This window comes from Geotrypetes seraphini, chromosome 3 (genome assembly GCF_902459505.1).
Source record: "Geotrypetes seraphini chromosome 3, aGeoSer1.1, whole genome shotgun sequence".
NCBI classification, from domain to species: domain Eukaryota; kingdom Metazoa; phylum Chordata; class Amphibia; order Gymnophiona; family Dermophiidae; genus Geotrypetes; species Geotrypetes seraphini.
In genome coordinates, this window is record NC_047086.1 from 268,435,913 (window position 1) to 268,461,646 (window position 25,734).

General features: G+C 43.7%; 1 protein-coding gene across 1 annotated transcript in view; it reads right to left on the reverse strand.

The window, feature by feature from the left end:
• PCNX2 (pecanex 2) overlaps positions 1-25,734 on the reverse strand; it is a 1,104,481-nt gene that overhangs the window by 514,935 nt on the left and 563,812 nt on the right. Inside the window, 1 exon segment of the mRNA XM_033937641.1 lies at positions 23,355-23,505. Within this exon segment, the coding sequence (XP_033793532.1) occupies positions 23,355-23,505 (151 nt within the window).

A 25,734-nucleotide genomic window follows, 5' to 3' on the forward strand; every position in this document is an offset into this window, starting at 1 on the left:
CAGCTTGAAATGGGAACTTTTTTTCCTTCTATTTTTGTGAATGGCAAGGCTGAGGGTGTCAGAGAGTTCAGTTAAAATATATGCTTTATAAGAAAATATAATAATGTGTTTTATAAAGTTTATAAGCATTGCTGGCATACTCGGTGAGGTGTTGGTGGTGGTGGTAGCATGTCAGTGTGTTGAGAGGAAGAGATAGTCTGGGAATTTCTGCTGAGCAAACTCTGGGCCCATTTCCACCCCCCATTTAGTCCACTCCACTCAACTGGTTCACACACTGAGTGGGTCTTTGGGTGTTATTCCTGGGTAGTTGTTTTGGAATCTCTTCCAGTGGTTTGTCAGTATCTCCTTCTGGTCCAAGGAAGGAAACTTTGTTAACCTTAGCATTGACCTTCAGAATATGTTTGTAATAGTGCTGCTTGTGTGGCATTAGGCTATGTAGTGATCGAAAGAAAAAAAACAGACCTTTGCACATTTTTGCACTATATGGTGGGTGTATGAGGAGATTCATTTCCTGCACAGTTAAGTCCATGTGAAGTTACCTTGTGCTGTATTTGACATCTAGCAAGGTCTCTGTTTGGAAGGAAAGATCTAAGCTTAAAAATGAAGTGGCCAGAAATTATGTTAAAAGTAGATAGCGTAGCTGGTTTTAAGAAAGGTTTGGACAAATTCCTGGAGGAAAAGTCCATAGTCTGTTATTAAGACATGGGGGAAGCGTCTGCTTTCCCTGGATTGGTAGCATGGAATGTTGCTACTCTTTGGGTTTTGACCAGGTACTAGTGACCTGGATTGGCTACTAGTGCTGCCCGATTCACGATTTGAATCGGTTCACCGATTCGAATCAGGTGAATCGACGAGTTCAGACTATTTCACGCCGCCGGACTCTTCCCATCTAATGCAACTTCCGGTTTTGTGAAACAGTAAATTACATCGGAAGAAACGAAAGGAGTGGGAGAGTCAAGCGGCGAGTGAGCGGACCTCGTGCAGCAGACCTCGGCACTCAGCAGCAACAAATACTAGTTTTGGCTGGCTCTTTCCCCGCATTTCTCCTCTCTTCCCCACGATTTAATATCCAGTTCAGGCAGTAAGTAAATACATCGGCAGGGGGGGGTCTGGTGAGTCTTGGGGGCTGGGGATGGAAGGTGAGAATCAGTTCTGTAGGCTATCAGAAATTTGCTTAATTATCTACTCACACAGAAAAGCAGTAAAGTCAATAGGTTCTCTGAGTGGGAACAACCTGTTTGATCTTGCACTCTTGTGATTGACCAATTGTTTATCACTGTTTAATTTAGCACATTGATTAATTTGAGCACACCTGAGGTGTCCTATGATGGTGTGCACTGCAGGCAGAGGGTGATTAGCCTGTGCCTTATTGTGTAAAGCGCTGGAGAATTCTCTCCTCTCGCTTACCTCTCACGCTGAGGACACCCTCTGTTTAAGAAATGTATCGCAGTCTTATGGAAGTTCCGCACCATCAAGCAGTTTTTTGCTGAACCTTCGTTTTGTTTGCTGGTGCAGACATCCATTTTGAGTATTCTAGATTATTGTAATATTATATATTTAGGGGTTTACAAAAATATATTAAAAAAGCTGAGACTAATTGAGAACACTGCGGTTCGCCTCATTTTTGGACTAAAAAATGGGAGCACATCATCCCTTTTTATCAAAAACTTCATTGGTTGAAAGTAGAGTCCAGAGTCCTGTTCAAGTTTTCCTGTATCTGTTACAAAGCAGTTTTTGGGACATTACCAGATTATTTTGCTTCTCAGTTTTCTTTGAATTATTCTAACAAAAATACACGCAGAATAAATTTATTTAATTACCCTTCTCTAAAATCATGTCACTATAAGAACTTTTTTTGATAGATTGTTACCATTTCAGGCTGCTAAATTGAATACATGACTGGGAAAACCTATACTAGAGGCTACTTCTTATTCTGACTTCAGAAAATCACTAAAGACATGCCTGTTTGACTTGTTTACATCTTAGTTGTGTCATTGTTTACTTCTCTTGCTTTTCTACTTTTAAATGATGCATTTTTTGACTGTTTTAATGTACTTAATATATATTGATTCTATGTATTTTTTACTCTGTTGTGAACCGCTTTGAACTTTTGGTATAGCTGTATACAAAAAATAAATAATTATTATTATTAAACAGGCGGATAGACAAGGGCGACCCGGTCAACATTGTATATCTGGATTTTTAGAAGGCGTTCGACAAGGTTCCACATGAACGGCTACTTGGGAAAATTGCGAGCCATGGAATTGAGGGTGAAATACTCATGTGGATTAAAAACTGGTTGGAGCATAGGAAACAGAGAATGGGGATAAATGGCCAATACTCAGACTGGAAGAGTGTCACCAGCTGGGTGCCGCAGGGCTCGGTGTTTGGACCCGTGCTCTTTAACATCTTTATAAACGATCTGGACATTGGTACGACAAGTGAGGTGATTAAGTTTGCGGACAATACGAAGTTATTCAGAGTAGTGAAGACACAGGGGGATTGTGAAGATCTTCAAAGTGACATAATCAAGCTCGAGAAATGGGCAGCATATTGGCAAATGAGGTTCAACGTGGATAAGTGCAAAGTGATGCATGTTGGTAACAAAAATCTCATGCACGAATACAGGATGTCCAGGGTGGTACTTGGACAGACCTCCCAGGAAAGAGACTTGGGAGTTCTGATCGACAAGTCGATGAAGCTATCTACACAATGTGCTGTGGCGGCAAAAAGGGCGAACAGAATGCTAGGAATGATAAAGAAGGGGATCACAAACAGATCAGAGAAGGTTATCGTACCGCTGTACCAGGCCATGTTGCACCCTCACCTGGTCACCGTACATGAAGAAAGACATGGTACTACTCGAAAGAGTCCAGAGAAGAGCGACTAAAATGGTTTAGGGGCTGGAGGAGTTGCCGTACAGTGAGAGATTGAAGAAACTGGGCCTCTTCTCCCTTGAAAACAGGAGACTGAGAGGAGACATGATCGAAACATTCAAAATATTGAAGGGAATAGACTTAGTAGATAAAGACAGACTGTTCACACTCTCCAAGGTAGGGAGAATGAGAAGGCACTCTCTAAAGTTGAAGGGGGATAGATTCCGTACAAACGTAAGGAAGTTCTTCTTCACTCAGAGAGTGGTGGAGAGCTGGAACGCTCTTCTGGAGTCTGTTGTAGGGGAAAACATCTTCCAGGGTTTCAAGACTAAGCTGGACAAGTTCCTGCTAAACTGGGACGTACACAGGTGAGGCTGGACTCATTTTAGAGCACTGGTCTTTGACCTGGGGGACGCCGTGTGAGCGGACTGCTGGGCACGATGGACCATCAGTGGCAATTCTTATGTTGTTATGTTCTTATGTTACTAGTGCTGCGACCACCATCTCAGTGCTATGATTTTTCTTGAATCCTGACTGTGAAAGATGGAGGATATTGTGACGGTGAAGTTCCTATCACTGCCTCAAAGCGTGCTTTAAATCCTACTACTAAAGAAAATGTGCCTATTCCTAAACCAAGGAACCTGCCCCTTAATTCAGTTCCCAGTGCTAGGGTCAGACAGGCTAGAGAGTATGGCACTCTCCTATAATTCATTTTACAAATCCCCTACTAACTCTCAGACTAAACCTCAGGTCAGGCAATCTGACACAGCAAGGGTTAAGGAAAGGAATGGGCTGGAAGGCAGAACATGCTCAGAGCACAACAGAAGATTTCACAGCCAGATAAATCAAATCCAACTGAGAACACACAAAAACAATCAGGAACCTGGAGGGAAGTAGGTTCCTTACAGGACAGACAGTGTGAGGCTAGAAGCTCAGTCTCACTGCCTTCACCTGACAAACCTTCAGCCTCACTGCCTTCACTTGAAAAACCTTCTACCTGAAAACATGCTGACAGAACTTTACTTGCCAGGCAAAAACTAGTTGAAAGGAAAGGGCTCTCTGAGCAGAGCTGGCCAAACATTGCTCATGAGGAAAGTATGTACACTGCTTCAGAGGGTGATTAGTCCCTTATGGAAATAGAGGGATATGCCTTTGAGGGAAAGGAAATGGAATGGAGCCCAGAAGCCATGGATGATATATCTGAATTAAGCATGAGCCAAGTAAGGTACTGTATGGGGGAAGGAAATAAAAGTTGTTGTATAAAAGATGATGGTCTAAAGCAGTGTTTTTCATCCTTTTTTGGGCAAAGGCACACTTGTTTCATGAAAAAAATTACGAGGCACACCACCATTAGAAAAAGTTAAAAAATTTAACTGTGCCTATATTGACTATATATAAATATATAGGAATCAAATAAACACAAAGAAAGTATTTTATAATGCTGCCACCGCCACTGGGGAATAGGCTGCCACTGCCGCCATCAGGAACAGGCCGGCACTGAGTTCTCCCTGCTTCTCTTCCCCGCAGGGCCGACCAACTCTCGCCACCCGTCGTCAATTCTAATGTCGGAGAGGACGTTCTAGGCCAGCCAGGCAGCGATTGGCTGGCCCAGAACGTCCTCTCCGACGTCAGAATTGACGCGAGTGGCGAGAGTTGGCCGGCCCCACAGGGAAAAGCAGGGAGAACTTGGCGCCGGCCTGTTCCCGATGGCGGCAGTGGCACTCAAGTGGCTAAAGAGCCGCAGTTTGCCGGCCTAGGGACAACACTGGAGGGTGGCCAGCTGTGCACCCCCTTGGGACGTAAACCCGGGGTGGGGCAGACCGCCCCCCCCCACCCTGGTATGCCACTATCTGTACCTCACTCCCTCCCTATGACCAAAAATTCTCCTTTCTTCTATTCCCCGTGTACACAACCATCTCTTTCCCTCCCTTCTTCTCTCCAAAGTCCATGCCTTCTGTGTCCAAACACTCATTCCCTCCCCCACCTCAGCATCTCTTTCCCTCCCTTCCTCTCTCCCAAGTCCATTTCTTCTGTGTCCAAAAACGCATTCCCTCCCCCACCTCAGCATCTCTTTCCCTCCCTTCCTCTCTCCCAAGTCCATTTCTTCTGTGTCCAAAAACGCATTCCCTCCCCCACCTCAGCATCTCTTTCCCTCCCTTCCTCTCTCCCAAGTCCATGCCTTCTGTGTCCAAAAACGCATTCCCTCCCCCACCTCAGCATCTCTTTACCTCCCTTCCTCTCTCCCAAGTCCATTTCTTCTGTGTCCAAAAACGCATTCCCTCCCCCACCTCAGCATCTCTTTCCCTCCCTTCCTCTCTCCCAAGTCCATTTCTTCTGTGTCCAAAAACGCATTCCCTCCCCCACCTCAGCATCTCTTTCCCTCCCTTCCTCTCTCCCAAGTTCATGCCTTGTGTCCAAAACGCACTCCCTCCCCCCTTTTGTGTTCCGTGTTTGCCTCCCAGCCCATCTTTGCAACTTTCTCAGCAAAACGAAGCTCAAGCCGCGAGGCTGCTTCCTGCCTGCCCTGCCGCGCACAAATAGCCGAACGGAAGTATTCTCCGACGTCAGCGCTGACGTCGGAGGGCAGGCTTTGCTTAAGCCCTCCCTCCGACGTCAGCGCTGACATCGGGGAACGCTTGCGATCGGCTATATGTTAGCTGCAGGGCAGGCAGGAACAGAAGACGAGCCTCGCGGCTCGAGATGTGTTGAACTCCGCGGGTCCCCCGTCCAGCTCTCTCCTGTTCACGTGGGGCAGACCGCCCCTCTCCCTAGACTGGTGGAACTGCCCTGATGGCGGCCCTGACCGTACGGCACACCAGGCAACATCTCGCGGCACACTAGTGTGCCGCGGAACAGCGGTTGAAAAACACTGGTCTAAAGTACTGTCCTTATGAACATTTATGTCCTTATGAAGGCATGTTTAATGAATGAATGAATGATTGATGTGTGAAGGAGAAATTAGGTTTCTTACCTGCTAATTTACTTTCTTTTAGCTTCTCCAGACTGGTATAGGAGATTACAAGCAAGTATATATCTCATCATGACCAGCAGGTGGAGACTGAGACAAAACTTTGGAACTGTATATATCATGTGACCCCCCTCCCTAATTACCTCAGTCTGCCGAATAGCCAAGCAGAACTAAGAACTATATACAGAAAACAAACAGGACTCCACCTCCATTTCGTAATTTTACTTTAATTTACTTTATTTAATTTAATATACTTTATTTAATTTCAATTTTACTTCATTTAATTTCAATTTTAATTTACTTTATCCAATTCAATTTTGAACCTCCTGCCTCTCCTGACCCTGCAACCCGAGACCGAGATGGGACTCGGGTGTGGGAGAGCACTCCGCCCCTCCCCACCACTGCTAGTCACTGAGCCAGTTCAAAGGCTCAGAGACTCAATTTTGATCCTTCCTGCCTCTCCTGAAACAGCCACCTTCTCCCATCAACTGACCAAAATGGGACTCAGACGTGGGAGAGCACTCCACCCCCCACCACTGCTAGTCGCTGAGCAAATTGGAACCCACCCAGCAACTCAAGTTTGAACACTTCCTGCCTCTTCTAACCCTGCAACCTCATTCCATCGATGGACCGAGACGGGACTCAGGCGTGGGAGAGTACTCCGCCCCTCCCCCACCGCTGCTAGTCACTGAGCCTTCTCCGAGCCCTGCAATCCTCTTCCATCGACGGACCGAGACAGGACTCGGGCACAGGAGGGCCCTCCACCTCTACCCACCAATACAATGATCGCCACACTTAGCACCACCATGAGAACCACACCACCAAAATATCCACAAGCAATCCTACTAATAACCCTGCTCCTAACCAACTGAAAAGCAACTGCAAACAACATATTTCCAATACCAACTATTGCAAATTCCAAGGGAATTACCCAACCAACTTGGCATCTCACAATAGACAGAAACTCAAACCATCAGACTTACACATACCAACCTGCCCCACAATCAACAAGAAGAAAACCGACAAACCCTACAAGACCAAAATACAACCCCACCAAAGATCACTCATATACCCGAAAATAACTCACAACACACCAACAGACTACACCACTCTCAAATGTGCATATGTGAACAACAGAGCCATAGGCCCCAAAACAGAATGCATAAAAAACTGGGTAGAAGAAGATAACCTAGACTGCCTTTTCCTTACAGAGACCTGGCTTACCTCTGCCTCGGACCCCAGAATAACTAGTTTGCCCAAAGAGCCACAAGTTAACAATAGTCTGCAGAGAAAATAAAAGAGGAGGAGGAATTGCCATCATAGCCAGAAACACCATAAACCTAAAAATACAAAACAAAACAACCAACCCATTCATGGATTTACCAGCCTGTCAACTTTCAAGCACATCACTCAAAGGAACACTAACTTGCATAATCTGCTACATAACCCCAAGTAACTGGAACAGAGCAAAACCAATATTTGAAGAATTCAAATATCAAAACTCACTAAAGACAACCTACAACCTAATCCTAGGAGACTTCAACCTCCACCTCGAAAACCAATCCTGCAAACATGTAGAAACCTTACTATTGTACCTCGAAGCATTAACATATAAAATCCTAGATTCTCAAACAACACATGAAAAAGGACACCAACTCGACATCGCAGCCTGCATGTCCCAACAACCCACACGTCCGAACGTCAAACGGAAAATGGAACCGTTCCCTCTGGTCTGATCACTACACTTCGAAATCAATTGGACCAATACCAAAGCATTCCAATTACTCAGAAAATAACCTACAATTCATGGAAACATATCGATCCCACCATATTCTGGGCAAAAGTAGACACCATAATCCAATACTACACACCCAAAGAATTCATCTTACAATGGAACCATCTAAGTACTGCCCCAGAAAAACCCAAAACCAAAGTTCACAGAAAATCAGACAAGTGGTTCGACAACGAACTATTCCAACTCAAAAGACAATGCAGACAACTAGAAAGAAAATGGAGAAAAAGAAGCCAAGAATCCACAAAAACAGCATGGAGAATAATGAACCAAAAATACAAACAAAAACTGAAAGAAAAAAGAAAGACATACTACTCAAAGCAAATAGGAGAAGGACCCTAAGACACAAAAAAGCTATTCCAGCTACTAAAAGATCTCACAGATACCACACCCTACCTAGCCAACAGCAACTCCCCCCTCCTTCAGCCAACCTCTTAGCCACATACTTCAAAAGCAAGATCGCAAACATCAGAGCCACGTTCAATAGAATTCCCACTCACATAGAAGAGACTTCATTTCCCCCCATAGAAAAAGAATCAGTTGTAGCAGACAGAACCTGGTCCCACTTCTCACCCATACAATGGTCAAACTTCAACAAACTATATAATAAATACAGCCACGCAGCCTGTGACCTTAACCACTGCCCCCATACCTATTGAAAGCCTCAAGTACACTATTCCGCTCACTGCTCCTACAATGGATACAGTCTCTACTCTTAGATGGAAAATTCCCATAAGACCTCAGCGAAATCATCATAACTCTGATGCTAAAAGACCCCAAAAAACCACCGGACCAACCATCCAACTACAGACCCATAGCCTCAATTCCATGGTATGTCAAGCTGATGGAAGGCCTCGGAGCCATAACATTAACCTCATTCCTAGAAAACCACAACTTACTCCAACTCACACAGTCTGGCTTCAGAACCAACTACAACACTGAGACCCTACTAGGAACACTAATAGACACAGCTAGGCAACATCTCTGTACAGGCATGAAAATCCTGCTCAAACAACTAGATCTCTCTGCAGCCTTCGACCTGGTAGACCATGCCATCCTCCTACAAACACTAGACTCCATAGGAATCTCAGGCAAGGTACTCTCATGGTTTAAAGGCTTCCTACAATCCAGAACCTACAGGGTTAAAACAAATAAAGAAAAATCTGAACCATGATCCAACCCCTATGGAGTTCCCCAGGGATCACTTCTTTCTCCCACACTATTCAACTTATACAAAGCCTCCCTCAGCTCCTACCTAGACAAACATGGCATAACATCATACAGCTATGCAGATGACATCACCATTCTCCTCCTCTTCGACCAATCAGAATCCACCATGACAGGCACAATACACAGAACACTTGAAACAGTAGCAACATGGATGACAGAACACAAACTAAAGCTTAACTATGACAAAACAAAATTCATCCCCCTAGAAAACAGCAAATCTCCAACTGTAACAAACCTTGTAATAAACTCGATCTCATACCCCATTCAACCCACACTAAAACTTCTTGGAGTACTGATTGACAGAGGCTGTACCATGCAACCACAAATCAACAAAGTAATAAAAGCATCATTCGTGACTATGAGAAACCTAAGACAAATCCGAAAATTCTTCGACAGGAAACAATTCCAACTTTTGGTACAATCTCTTATCCTTGGACTAATAGACTACTGCAACATACTATACCTCCCCTGTCCAGCGACCTTGATAAAGCAATTACAAACAATAAAAAATACAGCCCTAAGACTCATCTACTCACTGAAAAAATATGACCACATCACAGCAGCATACCACGACTCACACTGACTCCCAATACAAGCAAGAGTATACTTCAAATTCTACTGCCTACTATTCAAAGCTATTAATGGAGAAAGCCCAACCTACTGGAACAACCGACTAACCCGCTTATTACACAGGGCTTTAAACTAGGTAAGTTGGGGGAGGGTACGGGCACAAACAACCTACCTGGCGAGCTAAGCTGCCAATACTTTTTTGAGACTAAGGTAAGTAAACACCGATCTGGGTCAGGGGAGAGTATACACACTTTCGAGTCTGGGGTTGGCTCACATTATAATTCAGGGTCTAAGGGGAGTACACATTGTAATTCAGGGTCTAAGGGGAGTACACATTGTAATTCTGGGTCTAGGGGGAGTACACATTGTAATTCTGGGTCTAGGGGGAGTACACATTGTAATTCTGGGTCTAGAGGGAGTACACATTGTAATTCTGGGTCCAGCGAGAGAACACACATTGCAAATTGTACTAAAGGAGTTCAAGTAGCCCAAGCGGGAATACCCCCACAGGGTATACACATTTCCGAGTCTGGGATAGGAACACACTGTAGTTCTGGGTCTGGGGAGTCCGGGATAGGTGCACGTTGTAACTCTGGGTCTAGGGAAAGTACAAAACATGCGAATAATGCTAAAGGTGTCCAAGTAGCTCAAGCGGGAACATCCCCACTGAGACGTAACAAACATACAACATGGAGGGCTATGTACGTAAACGCCCACAGTCTGGGAAACAAGATCCTGGAATTAGAAACAGAAATGAGGAATGCCGACCTGGATGTGGTGGCGATATCTGAGACCTGGCTCAAGGACTCCCATGGGTGGGACAAGATCATACCGGGTTACAACTTGCTTCGCCGGGACAGGGAGGGCAAAATGGGAGGAAGTGTAGCATTATATACAAAAGATGACATTAAGGTCACCAGAATCACAGATGTCCACTATACTAGGGAATCCCTTTGGGTAAATTTGGCCAGAGGGAAGGACAAATGCCTGTATCTTGGCGTAATATACAGACCCCCAAGACAACAGGATGACCTAGATATGGAATTAATCGGAGATTTAGAGAATATCATCTTGCGTGGGGACACAGTATTGTTAGGTGACTTCAACATGCCTGATGTGGATTGGAACATGCTTTCCTCTGCTTCCGGCAGCAGCAGGAGGCTATTAAACTCTATGAAGGGAGCAAGACTCAGGCAACTGGTGTTGGAACCAACAAGGGATCAGGCAATACTGGACCTGATACTTACCAATGGAGAAAGTGTCACAGAGGTCTCGGTGGGCGACACATTGGCCTCCAGTGATCACAACATGGTATGGTTCAATCTCAGGAAAGGTTTCACTAAATCTACCACACTGACCAAGATCCTCAAATTCAAGGACACAAACTTCAAAGAAATGGGAGACTTCGTTCACCAGGCGTTACAAAGCCAAGCAGAAACCGATAACGTGGAAGAAATGTGGTCGACTTTGAAAGCCACCATACAAGAAGCAACAAACCGCTATGTTAAATCAGTAAGTAAACGGCGAAGGAACAATAAGCCACAGTGGTTCTCTGCGGAGATTTCGGACCTCATCAAGGAGAAGAAAAAAGCATTCATCTTTTACAAACAATCAGGGAAACAGGACTCTAGGGAAGTCTATCTGGCCAAGTCAAAAGCCGTCAAAACAGCAGTTAGGGAAGCCAAATTCCGCATGGAGGAGTCTCTAGCGAAGAACATTCAGAAAGGAGATAAATCCTTCTTCAGATATATCAGTGACAGAAATAAGAACTCAGGCGGGATAGTACGTCTTAGAAAACCAGACGGAGACTATGTAGAAGCGGACTCGGAAAAAGCCCAACTGTTAAATGAATAATTCTGCTCAGTCTTCACCCTCGAGGCGCCAGGACTCGGCCCTCAGCTACAGACAAGGGTTGACGCAGATGATCCGTTTAGTAATTTCGAGTTTACACCCAGCGGTGTCTACTGCGAGCTGTCAAAGCTTAAGGTTAACAAGGCAATGGGGCCTGACAACCTACACCCCAGGGTGCTCAGGGAGTTGTGTGATGTCTTGGCGGAACCGCTATTCGCGCTCTTCAATCTCTCCCTTAGTACGGGTAACGTCCCGTTGGACTGGAAGACGGCTAACGTCATTCCACTCCACAAGAAAGGCTCCAAGATGGAGACAGCAAACTAATGGAAACTCTAATCAAACGCCAATTGGATACGATCCTGAATGAGGAGAATCTACGGGATCCCCGTCAACATGGATTTATTAAGGGGAGATCCTGCCAATCCAACCTGATCAGCTTCTTTGACTGGGTGACGAGGAAGCTGGATGTTGGGGAGTCCCTGGACATCGTATACCTGGACTTCAGTAAAGCATTCGATAGCGTACCACACCGCAGGTTGCTGAGCAAGATGAGTTCTATAGGATTGGGCGACACATTGACGAAATGGGTTGGGAACTGGCTTGGAGGTAGGCTTTAGAGGGTAGTGGTGAATGGCACCCCCTCCAAAATGACGGAGGTAATCAGTGGAGTGCCGCAGGGCTCGGTCCTGGGTCCGATCCTATCCAACATCTTTATAAGAGACTTGGCAGAAGGGCTGCGAGGTAAAATAACATTATTCGCCGATGACGCCAAACTAAGCAATGTAGTGGGCAAAAGCACAACAGACATAAATTCAATGTCCGACAACATGATGCACGACCTACTCCTACTGGAGTGCTGGTCTAGGTCCTGGCAACTCAGCTTCAATGCCAAGAAATGCAAAGTCATGCACCTGGGCAGCCAAAATCCATGCAAGACTTACACCCTTAATGGCGAGATCCTAACAAGAACTGAAGCAGAACGAGACTTAGGGGTGATCGTCAGTGAGAACATGAAGACTGCCAATCAAGTGGAGCAAGCTTCATCCAAGGCAAGGCAAATCATAGGTTGCATACGCAGGAGTTTTGTCAGCCATAAGCCTGAAGTCATTATGCCATTGTATAGATCCACGGTGAGGCCCCACCTGGAATACTGTGTGCAATTCTGGAGGCCGCATTACCGTAAGGATGTGCTGAGACTGGAGTCGGTGCAGAGAATGGCCACCCGGATGGTCTCGGGACTAAAAGATCTCCTGTACGAGGAACGGCTGGATAAGTTGCAGCTGTACTCACTCGAGAAATGCAGACAGAGGGGTGACATGATCGAGACATTCAAGTATCTCATGGGGCCCATAGAGGTGGAAGATATCTTCTTTTTCAAGGGTCCCGCGGCAACAAGGGGGCATCCATGGAAAATCAGGGGCGGGAAACTGCACGGGGACACCAGGAAATTCTTTTTCACTGAAATGGTGGTTGATCGCTGGAATAGTCTTCCTCTTCAGGTTATTGAGGCCAGCAGCGTGCCTGATTTTAAGGCCAAATGGGATAGACACGTGGGATCTATTCACAGAGAAAGGTAGGGGAGGGTCATTGGGGTGGGCAGACTAGATGGGCCGTGGCCCTTATCTGCCATCTATTTCTATGTTTCTATGTTACATTACATTCGAAAATTCTATTCTGCCATTGCCTTGCGGTTCAAGGCGGATTACAAAAGAATTACAAAAAATGTATTACAAGAAGAAGAAATCTGGTAATTTCTAGAGGAGATAAAGAATAGATGAGGTTGCTTTTTGGGATCGGGAAGGTATTGGGAAGTGATATTGGGAAGTGGAAAGGAGCTAGCGGTATTAAGTCGTTTGCAGGAATTTCTTTACTTCTTTTCTGAATGTTTTTTTTAAAATCTTTATTCATTTTTATACGTACAATATGTGTGATAATACATAAACACATTTGCACATTGAGAATATCACTTAATATTCAGCAATAATACCAAGCATAAAATTTTATCTCCCTCCCTTGTCACCCCTTCATAATAAGTAATTAAATTACTTTATATAAGATGTTATACTTATAATCCACTCTCCCTGAAAAATGAACTTTAAGAATTAAGGGAAAAGTAACAACTAATCATTACAAAATTTTGTTAATGGCTCCCATACATCTTGAAATTTCCTAATATATCCTCACTATGTTGCTATTATTCTTTCCATTTCATACATTTGACATAATAAATTCCACCCAAAATTATAATTTAGTCTACTCCAGTTCTTCCAGTTATAAATAATTTGTTGAAATGGCAACCCCAGTCATTATGAGTAATAGCTTGTTATTATTTGATATCTGACTCTTTGCTCTCATTAACATACCAAATAATACAGTATCTTATGACAATGCCACTGGATTTTCTAATAAATAATTAATTTGGTCCCAAATTGATTTCCAAAAAGTCATAATAAAGTAGTATTGGGAAATGGGAAGGAGCTAGTGGTATTAAGTCGTTTGCAGGAATTTCTTGAAAAGTAGAGTCTTTACTTCTTTTCCAAATTTTTTTGTAGTCTGGGGTCATAATTAGTAGATTGGAGACTTGGTTGTCGAGTTTTGCTGCTTGTTTGGCTAGGAGGCCATCATATAGTTTTTTTCCATTTGACTTCTTTGATTGGAGGGTACGTGAATGGAGTGTGGGTATTCCTGTGTCTAGTTGATGTAGTTTGGATGAGGCGGTTGTTCAGGTAGGTTGGGCTGTCGCCGTTTATGGTTTTAAATAGTAGACAGTAGAATTTGAATAGTACTCTTGCCGGAATTGGAAGCCAGTGTGAGTTGAGGTATGACTCTGTGATGTGGTCGTGTTTCCTCAATAAATATATAATTCTCAGTGATGTGTTTTGGATTGTTTGTAGTTGTTTTAACATTGTTGCTGGGCAGAGGAGGTAGAGAATGTTGCAATAGTCTAAGAGACCTAGGACTAGGGATTGTACGAATAATTTTTGAACTTGTCTTAAGTTTCTCATAACTGCGAATGATTTCTGTATTGTTTTATTGATTTGTGGTTGCATGGTGCAGCATCTATCTATTGTCATTCCTAGTAGTTTTAGAGTGGGTTGAATGGGGTAATTGATTGAGTTAATTTCTATATTGGTTATGGTTGGGACTTTGTTATTTTTGAGCAGGATGAATTTTGTTTTGTCTGAGTTCAGCTTCAGTTTATGATCTTTCATCCATGTTACTACTGTTTCTAGTGTTCGGTGTAGTGTGTCTGTCATAGAGGGCTTGGGTTGATCAAAACGTATGAGAATGGTGATGTAATCATGATCCAACTTCCTTGGCAGTGGAATTGGTGTTGGATTATCTACTTCATCTGGTCTCAAGTCTATATATATCAGAGTCTACCTTAGTGCTATTACAGTTTTTCACATGCCAGTCGAAGGAAAACCTCTTACTGTTCATCCTCTGGTCTCCAGATTCTTGAAGGGACTTTTCAATGTTAAACCACCTCTCAAGCCTTCATCTGTTGTCTGGGACCTTAATGTGGTTCTTTCCAGCTTGATGAAGCTACCATTTGAACCAATGGCCACAGCTCATCTCAAGTTTCTCACCTGGAAAGTCATATTCCTTATTGCTCTCACCTCTGCCAGAAGGGTCAGTGAATTGCAAGCCCTGGTAGCAGATCTACCCTTCACAATTTTTCATCATGACAAAGTGGTTCTGTGCACACATTCAAAGTTTCTTCTGAAAGTTGTCACTGAGTTTCATCTCAATCAGTCCATTGTTCTACCAGTGTTTTTTCCTAAGCCTCATACTCATACTGGAGAAACCACTTTACATACTTTGGACTGTAAACGTGCTTTGGCCTTTTACATTAATTGGACAAAGCCTCATCGCACATCTCCCCAACTGTTCATCTCTTTTGATCCAAACAAGTTGGGGCATCCTGTTTCCAAGAGAACGATTTCCAACTGGCTGACTGGCTGCATCTCTTTCTGGAACTGGAGAGTCATGTCACAGCCCACAAAGTTAGAGCTATGGCAGCTTCTGTGGCTTTCCTCAGATCTACGCCCATTGAGGAAATCTGTAAACCTGCCACCTGGTCCTCAGTTCATACATTTACTTCTCACTACTGTTTGGAGTCTTTCTCCAAGCAGGATGGGCACTTCAGCCAATCTGTATTACAAAATTTATTTTCTTAAGGCCAACACTTCCAACCATCCCATTTCTGTTAGCTTGGAAGTCACCCATTCATGAGAATATGCTGCCTGCTTGTCCTGGGATAAAGCACAGTTACTTACCGTAACAGGTGTTATCCAGGACAGCAGGCAGATATTCTCACATCCCACCCACCTCCCCGGGTTGGCTTCCTAGCTGGCTTATCTTAACTGAGGGACCGCACACCCTACGTCGGGCGGGAAGGCATTTGTGCATGCGTGGTTCGGGTTATCGCAAACTTTCTTAAGTCTTAAGTTGGCGATGCACTTTTAAAGTGGTCCGTACTGGGGCTCTGTCGGTGACGTCACCTATTTGTGAGAATACTGCTTGCTGTCCCTGGATAACACCTGTTACGGTAAGTGCTCTCCTGCAGTATCCCATTGTGATAGATGCTCTTCTAGGGTTGAACTGTTGGAGTCTGAAAATGTTAAACTGAAGGATGAAGTTATAGATTCAATGTCAAATTTACTATAATCACGGTGACTGATGATCTTAGGTGCTATGCTTAGATTAATAATAATAATAATAACAACAGCTTATATACCGCAATACAGTAAAGTTCTATGTGGTTTACAAAGATTAAGCAAAGGTACAAATTGATTGACTTTAAGAGGGGAGGAAGAAAGAGGGTTAATAGGACAGGAAATCCATTTTTGAGGAGAGAGTGATCAATAGAACAAGTTAATCGCTATAGAGGGGAGAGAGAAGAGAGGATCAGTTGTCTAGATACTTTAGGAACAGGTGTATTTTCAGATGTTTCCTAAATTCCTCATAAGTAGTGGGCGAAAGCAATTGTTCTAGGTCTTTACCCCATGATGCTGCTTGGTGCGAGAGATGTTCATGGTGTTTTTTCAGTTTACAACCTCTCACTGGGGGGGAAACGAAGTTGGAATGTGAGCTTCTCTTGTGTCCGTTGGCTGAGAAGACTAAAAGGTCAGTTATATATTTAGGGGCAAATCCGTGTAGTGCTTTGAAGCAGAAGCAGGCAAATTTAAACTTTACGCGCGCCTCCATTGGCAGCCAATGCAGCTGCCGGTAGTAGGGTGTCACGTGGTCAAACTTCCTCAGCCCAAAGATCAGTTTGACCGCTGCATTTTGCATCAATTGTAAACGCTGCATGTTCTTTTGGGAAATTGCTAAATAGGCGATGTTACAGTAATCAAGTAGACTCAGTACGAGGGATTGGACTAGGGTTCTGAATGCCGCTGTATCGAAATAAGCTTTAATGGATCTGAGTTTCCAGAGAGTGAAAAATCCCTTTCTGATCAAGGAGTCCACCTGGTCTCTCATGGTTAGGCACTGATCCAAAGTTACACCTAGTTGCTTTATGGTAGGTTGGATAGGGTAATTAAGATTATTGATACATAGTGGTGATTTGGTGTCAAGCGGATGTGGTGAAGCAACGAAGAAAGTTGTCTTTTCTGAATTAGGTTTGAGCCTAAAGGTTTTCATCCAGTGCTCCATCACATTTATGGCTTCTGAAGCTTTAGGAATAGTTTCAGAGATAGAATTAACGAATGGGATGATGATCGTAAAATCATCTGCATAACTAAATAGTTTTATCCCTAACTGGGTTAGCTGCGTGCCTAGTGAGGACATGTAGACGTTGAAGAGCAATGGAGATAGCGGAGACCCTTGTGGCACACTGGATGGATTGCTCCAGGTATCTGAAAGTTCATAATTAAAACGTACTTGATAAGTGCGGGACATAAGGAAGCCACGGAACCAATTCAGCACCTAGTCCCTGATACCAATGGTGTCTAGGCATTGCAGCAGTTTCCCGTGGTCTACTAGATCAAAGGCAGAACTCATATCGAATTTCATGACCAGGGCATTAAGGCTCTTACTAAACAGTAGGCGCAGATTGTCTAAAATAGCCGCAATTACTGTCTCAGTACTGAATAACGGTCTAAAACCGGATTGAGTTTCATGTAAGAGAGAGAACTGATCCATCAGTTGGGTGTGTACCAATCCCTCCATAATTTTTACAATAAACGGAATGGATGCTACTGGTCTGTAGTTGGATATTATAGCTGAAGATTCTTTTCGATTTTTTAGAATTGGGGTTATTATTATGTGACCATTATTAGAGAGAAACTTCCCAGTTTTTAGGTTATGAGCCAAATATTGCATTAACGATAGTTTAAATACTAAAGGTGCCGCTTTCATGATTTCTGGGGGGGCATGAGTCCAGAACGCAATAGGATTTAGAGTATTTGTTATATAGTCTGTTGTAATTGTTCCACTCTAAATCTTGAAAGGAGCTCCAGATCATATCTGCCGGTGTATCATTTTCTTGGGTGATAGGTATCGAATGATCACTAGGGTCGTTTGTTGAACAATGAATTATAAGGTTTTTAATTTTCGAATCGAAGTGTAGTGCTAAGTCATTTGCAGAGGGCAACTTAGAGTTGTGTGTGGGTGTGGTGTAGCGAGCGGTGTCATTACAAGATGAGTTGATTTTAATTGAGTAGAATGCTTTACGTTTGTCTTTTATCATTTGTTTGTTGATTTTTATGTTAGCTCTCCATTTGTTACAGTCTGTTAGTTCTCCTATTTTTCCCAAGTTCTTTCTAGTCGTCTAGCTAGTTGTTTCAGTTTTAGAAGTTCGGTGTCATAGTAACATAGTAGATGACGGCAGATAAAGACCCAAATGGTCCATCCAGTCTGCCCAACCTGATTCAATTTAAATTTTTTTTTTTTTTTTCTTCTTAGCTATTTCTGGGCGAGAATCCAAAGCTTTACCCGGTACTGTGCTTGGGTTCCAACTGCCGAAATCTCTGTTAAGACTTACTCCAGCCCATCTACACCCTCCCAGCCATTGAAGCCCTCCCCTGCCCATCCTCCTCCAAACGGCCATACATAGACGCAGACCGTACAAGTCTGCCCAGTAACTGGCCTAGTTCAATCTTTAATATTATTTTCTGATTCTAAATCTTCTGTGTTCATCCCACGCTTCTTTGAACTCAGTCACAGTTTTACTCTCCGACTGAGTTCAAAGAAGTGTCAAACCATTTGTTATATTTATTTGCATTGCTTTTGCTATTGCGTATAGGGGTGATTTTATCTAAAATGGATGTGCTGGTTGTCATCCAGTGATCCCAGAAATCGATTCCTTCTTCTATCTCTGATTGCAATTCATATTGTGACCAGAAATCTATTGGATTAATATAGCCTCTGGTGTGATGTTCTCTTTTTATTATTGGGCGTGTTTTAGATTTAGAATAAGACCAGATTAGCTTGAAATAATAAGTAAAATGATCAGACCAGATATCATGACACCAGGTGCCTTTACGTATAGAGATGGCAGGGTTTGGGATGTCCTTTGTGGACATGGCTACCATATCTAACTGATGGCCTTTTTCATGTGTTTGTGTGGGAGAGGGAGGTTGTAATTGAGTAGGGATAGAAAGTTTGTAAACTCTTTCGCGTTTGTATTGTCCTCTTCATCTAGGTGTAAGTTTATGTCTCCTGCGATGATATTGTAAGAAGAACCGAGTGAATTGTTAGGACAAATGCACAGAAGTCTTCTTTGGCTTTTGGCCAGCTTTTTGGTGGGACATAGAATAATATGCATGATAGGGATTCTTCTAGATGATGGTTTCTAATTTTACAGGCTAGAATTTCTAGTTGGTCTGTCATTTTGGAATCTAATAGTTCAAACTCAAATCCATCTTTAAGAATAATTGCTAGACCTCCTCCTTTTTTTCCCACACGGTTTAGCGTAAGGATTTTAAAATTAACAGATATAGACGTATGGAATATAGAAACGAGATAGTGATATGACCACAGGACTGGAAAACATGGACCTAGAAGGTAGTCAGAAGCTTCTCTATGGAATATTTGACCCTTTAGTCCCCTTATATTGGAATACCTTTAGATCTTGTCATTCAAGGAATATACAGAGATATAAGCTATCTTTCCCCTCCTTTAAGGGAATTAAATCTGCTGGGAAGCTGACTCAGTCTCTTGACTTCAAGCTGGTAGAGATTTGGAATGGACTTCCTGACTCTATTAGACTGATAGGCCAGCTACAACAATTTTGTAAAGCCCTGAAAACGTTGCTGTTCAAACAATATTTAAACGGCTTAACTATAGTATCAACGAAATGATAATACAGCTCTTACTTCTCTCATGCTTTTCTTTTTATGTACTCTAGTCTTAATTACATGTGAACTGAGTTGAGTGCTATTGGGAGATGACCCGGTATATAAATCAAAGACTAGATTAGATTAGATTAGATTAGATATCTAAAGTGTGGCCGGCTTTATGTGTTGGACCGGTTACCAAGGGAAGTAAGTCAAGATTATTAATATGAGTAAGAATTTCTGAGGTGTTCGCATTAGTGCAGTCAAAGTGGATATTAAGATCTCTGAGAATCAAAGATATGATAATTCCTCCTCCTGATTTGAGGAAAAGGCCAGTTTTTAGGTGAGCCATTGGGTTATTTTTCCTATAGTTGCTTTGATCAGGTAAGGTGATCAGGTGTTGAGGCTGCAGTATGCTTTGGAATATTTTAGAAGCCATTTTGTGTCTTCAAATTTAATTTGGTGACTGCTTGCTTCAGCATAGATTTTCAGTTGGAATCAATGGAGAAGAAATTTTCCTCAGAGATTCACTGAATGAACCTGGTATTCTGGCTACCAGTCGGACTGAAGTTGGTCTGAACCTCAACCCCCAGAAAACCACGCTATGAAAGGGGGAAGGGAGAGGACCATGCAACCAGCCCACTTAGTCCCAGTTGAGAAGGGAAGGAGCCAAGCAGCCTGCAATAAAGTTCCTGACTAAATCAGAGATGCGAGCAGTTACGCAGGGGATGGCCCCTAAGTTAAAAAAAAAATATAAAAGCAGGCTTGCTAGCTAGGTGGTCCCAAAGACTGATCCTGCTAGCAGCATACATCTGCTATGTAAGTCTGCATCTTCTCACAGTGGGAACCTCTGGGCACCAAGCCTCCAAAGAACACTGAAAAAAATACTCTAAAATAAAACCACAGAGCAGATCAAAAACACTTCTGAGCAACTTGCTTGTAGAAAACAAACTGAGTGAGCAGGAGCAGCTCCCTGGAAAGGAGGTGGTTTTGAAAAAATGACAGTTTTCTGCAAGCAACTTGCTAATTCAGATACAAAACCCAAGCACTCAGGACCACTAGACACATTACACTAGAACAGAGTTTAACAAATTTTTCCTCCAGAAACTAGTCCAAACCTCTTTTGTATTCCACAATGTTGGACATCTTGACAACACTCGTTTTTAACAGATTCCACAGCTAACTATGCATTGTATGAAAAAAAACCCCCAAAACTTTTGATTTCTTTTCAGTCTTCTAGTTGTTGGTTTTATAGTTCTCTTGTTTTAGGATTATTTAATAGGTTGCACAGCTGATCCCAATCTAGCCATTCTACACCAGTCATGATTTTATAAACTTTTATCACATCCCATTACAGTCATCTTTTCTCCAAACAGAAGAGCCTTTAAGTTTTCAGCCTTTCTTCATAAAGAATGTATTCTTTTCCTTTATCATTTTTATTGCCCTTTTCTGTACCTTCTCCAATTTATAGCTATATATCAAAGTAAAGGGGGCTTCATATGAATGCCATGATACAGCATATTTGAAAGCTCTGTAATCTTTTAAGAAAATATTCTTAAAAGGGCAGGATGTACAAAGGACTCAGGGCAGGATGTACAAAGTTCCAACATCATGGTAAAAATTACTGTGGTGGGAGCAATTTTTTTTGTAGTAGGTGATGCTCTGTACGAATAGCATGCATAGGGGGAGGAATCACTAGCACAGCTCCTCTTGCCTGCCTGAACCTCTACTGGACCCTGCCACAGCTCACTCTACTTGCCGGCTCATCTGATCACAGCAGGATAATCCCCAATCAGCTGAGCTGGCAGGACTCTCTGTAGCCACTAATTAGAGAATGACACGGGGAAAAATTCTGTCCCCATCACTGCCCCATCCCTGGACCACCATCCCCTTCACCGCCCCATCCTCGCCATCCCCTTTACTGCTCCGTCTCTGCCGTCCCCTTCACCGCTCCGTCCCCATCCCCACAGTATCCAAACAAGCCTCAGTACTGCAATATTTAGCTTATTCCTGCCTTATAAATCAAAGTTCTGGCTGCTGAACTAGAGATAAAGATGTTCAGCTGGCAGGGCTTTGTTAATAATTTTTTTATCAACACAAATAATATACTACTTTATCCTAAAGCAAAAAAAAAGGAAATAAATAGAATATTTTTTTTCTACCTTTGTTGTTTGGTTTCTGCTTTCCTCATCTTCTCATTCAATTACTTCCATCCATTGTCTGTCTTCTCTCAGAGACTTCCATTTGCTGTGTTACTGTGCCTCTCCCTTCACCCCCTCCCAATTGGTCTGGCACCCATCTTTTTCCCTCCACTCCCCCCTTAGTCTGACATCTGTCTTTTTCCCTTCCAGCATCTTCTCCTCACTCTTGTCTTCCCCATTTCCCTTCAGCGTCTTCTCCCCACTCTCTGTTGCCCATTTCCCTTCAGCATCTTCTCCCCACTCTGTCCTCCCCATTTCGCTTCCAGCGTCTTCTCCCCACTCTGTCTTCCCCATTTCCCTACAGCGTCTTCTCCCCACTCTGTTCTCCCCATTTCCCTTCCAGCGTCTACTCCCCACTCTGTCCTCCCTATTTCCCTTCCAGCATCTTCTCCCCACTCTATCCTCCCCATTGCCCTTCCAGCATCTTCTCCCCACCACCACCCTTCCCATTCGCCACCTCACCACCCTTTAGCGGCCCGAGAATTTACCTCCCTCCCCTTACCTTCACGGCGCATTAGTAAAGAAACTTACTGAAGCTGACGAAGACTGCCTGCAGTCGCGTGTGTGGGGGCGGAAGCTTCTCCTCTTATACAACCGGAAGGTGCATCAGAGGAGAAGCTTCCACCCACACACACGACTGCAGGCAGGCTTTACCGGCTTCAGTAAGTTTCTTTATTAAAGCGCCACGAAGGTAAGAGGGAGGGAGGGAGATAGATTTGGCCATAGGGTGGGAGGGAGGGGGCCACGCGCGATCAGTTACCATGCGCCTTACTTCCTTAGCTGTAGGGACAAGGCCATTCACCGCTCCACGAGACAGTGGATGGCCTTGTCCCTGTGCCCGCTTTGAGCACTTCCCCCCCCATTTCGGTGGGTTAGCCGCGGATAACTGCCACCGTGTCATTCTCTACCGCTAATCTTCAGATGCACTGGGAGGGGCAGGGTCACCATTTTGAAGAGGTGGGTCTTGAGGCAGGAGGGAGTGGGTATCCCTCCTTCTGATCTTTCCACCAAAGGTACGGCTGTCAGGTTTGCCATAAGAGGGGACTGACTATCTTTGAGCTTAGGGCTCAGAGGGGAATCGATGCTCTCCTTGGTGGTTCAGCTAATCGCAGCAAGATGCAGACTCTTTTTTGTAATGGGCACAGCTGTTGTGCATGTGTTGTGTGAGCATGCACACTGTTTTGTGTGTGTTGTGCATTCATACAATATACACACAATAACTGTTGGTAGCTCCAGAACTACTGTAAAATTTCAGCACAGATTAGTGCATCACAAGGAAAGCTCATTACAATACTAATAAGCTCCTTGTAATGCATTAACATAGGACTCTCACTGGCTGCTATGAGGATCGTTAGCAGCCACAAAGAATCCATTTGTGCATCAGCTGTGGACTGCTTTTACGAGTCCTACTGTTATGGAAAGCTTTTCAGTGTCGGGACCTCAGTCCAATGACTTCATCCATGTTTGAGAACTAGTATCTTGCTATTGCTGTTAAACAACTTTGTTTTACCTTTGTATAATATTTTGAATATTACCTTCTATATAAGACCATATTCCTAAACCTATAATTATGTCACTAACCTGTGACTTCACGCTGTTTGGACTCTTTGTTCTGAAGGATAGGGTGTGAAATCCACTGCCAAGGATGGTGCTTTCGGAGTTGAGGTATTAGGTAATGTGCTACGAATCCAACAATCCATGTCAAAGTAAACAGCACAATGCTGAGGAATGGCTGTGCCAAGAAAATAGATCTTATTAAGGCAAATATTTTTCAAAAGAAGATTTGTAACCCCCCCAAAAAAGTTCTTTGGCAGGAATGATGTCCAGTCCCTACTGCCTGCACCTACTGTGATTCCCCCACAATGATCGTGGCAGGAGGGATGCGCAGTCTTTCCTGCCCGCACCCGTCAAAAACCCACTTCGATTATCGGCACTTGGATGACCTGTCTTTTAGGTCATCCAATTACCGATTTAGGTGGGTTTCTAGACATATTTTCGTTTTGATTATGAGCCCCTGGTGTCTAGCAGCGCCCACCCAGAGCCGACTTTCCCTTACCCCAACCTTACAAAAAAAAAAAAAAAAAAAAGCCCCATGGTCTAGTGGCTTCCCCTCCCTTCCCTCTGTCCATCATAAGTCCTGCCCTAGTGGTCTAGTAGCACTGGACTACAGGACTATTTTGTCATTGAGAGAGTTGGTCCGCACTACACCACCAGGCCAAGGTGACTGGGATGGGCTGGCCAGGCCTAGCCTGGCCTAGCCTAGGAGGAGGCCACTGGGTGGGCCTAGCCTAGCCTGGGGTCACCATGTGGGCTGGGCTTGGCTGGGGTTTGCCACTGGACCACCAGGCAATTTTGTAGATAGGAGAGAAGGGGCTCAGAGGCCATTGGACACCAGGCTATTTTCTGGCTGAAAGGAAGGTTTAAGGTTTGGAGGATTCCTGGGGACTAGGGCTGGGGTCAATGCCTGAGGAGGGGGGGGGGGGCATTAAACCACCAGGTGTTTTGTTATGGGAAGCCAACCCTTCTAACAATGTCCCAGACCTCACAGAATGCACTTGAGTAACTCTTTTGCGAAGTATAGCTGCAAAGTAGTTAATTACAGCATTTAAATATGCATTCAGGCTGAAATCATTTGTATATGCCAGTGTTTCTCAACATGCGGTACATATGCGAGCTGCTCATTTGGGATATGCGGCACTGTGCGGGTCTCCCGCCCCTTGTGTCTTTAATTGCTGCCACCACCACTAGGAATTCCATGTTCTCCTTCCTGCCCCCTCCCCCCCCCCCCCCCGCCAAGTGCCACCGCCACCGAAGCCTTCCAGGTCAGGAAGACAAAGGCACGCGCCGAAGAAAATTACTGTTTTTAGGGGCTCCGAAGGGGGGTTTTGTTGGGGAGCCCCCCCACTTTACTTAATACAGATTGCGGCGGCATTGTGGGGGGTTTGGGGGGTTGTAACCCCCCACATTTTACTGGAAACTTAACTTTTTCCCAAACCGGGACACCCAAATCAAAAAACTTCAATGCTGCCTTTCAGAAATCAAAGGCTGAATGACTGTAGAATATCTACAATTAAATGCATCCAAAACAGAACTTCTCTAGATTCATAAGAAACACTGCATTCACTCCGTCCTTTCTCCTGGGGTAATACTCGACTCTAACCTGTCACTTACGAGTCATGGTTCTCAGGTAGTATCAACCTCGTTTTACTACTTATGCCAATTACAGAAAATTGAAATGTACTTTTCCGAAGCTGAATTTACCCAACTACTTTATACCTTTATCCTGTCCCACTTACACTGTTTGTTGGTCTAGCTAGCTACATAAAATCTACTATGACTACAACATGTGCAAAATGAAGCGCTTCACTTACTGAAAAATCTGCAAATTTGTAATCCCATTGCTCCAGTACTGGCCTCTGTACAGTGACTATTCAAAAATGCTGTATTTTCAAAGCCCTGACACTAGCCTTCAGGTTCTTTGATAAAATGGTCCTAGCTTATATGTCATTAAAATTATTAACCTATATCTCAAACCAGCCTCTAAGATTATAAGGTGAAAGAAAGATTATCTATACCTCCAGTATGAACCTTTCAACTAGAAAATGCCCACAGATGTATTTACTCTCATTTCTTGCCTAGATTATGGAATCAAGTCTCGCCAGGTATCAGATCACTGGCAGGAATACTAAATTTCAGGAAAGTTGTGAAACCCCTTCTTTTCATTTAGCAGTGTCCCCCAAGGGAGTTCCTATCCCTAAACCAATACTATCAGGTTCTTCATATATGCTAACCTGGGAACCATTCCGCTGGTTTTGAAGTATTTGTTAAAATTGTTTTGTCGCTTAAGAAGTCTATGCTCATACAGTAGTATCATTCTGCTGTTTAAGAAAAATTGTCCAATTGCTGTAAGAATTCTGTGCCCATATGTTAAATTCATCCTGTTATTAATATAAATCTTTTG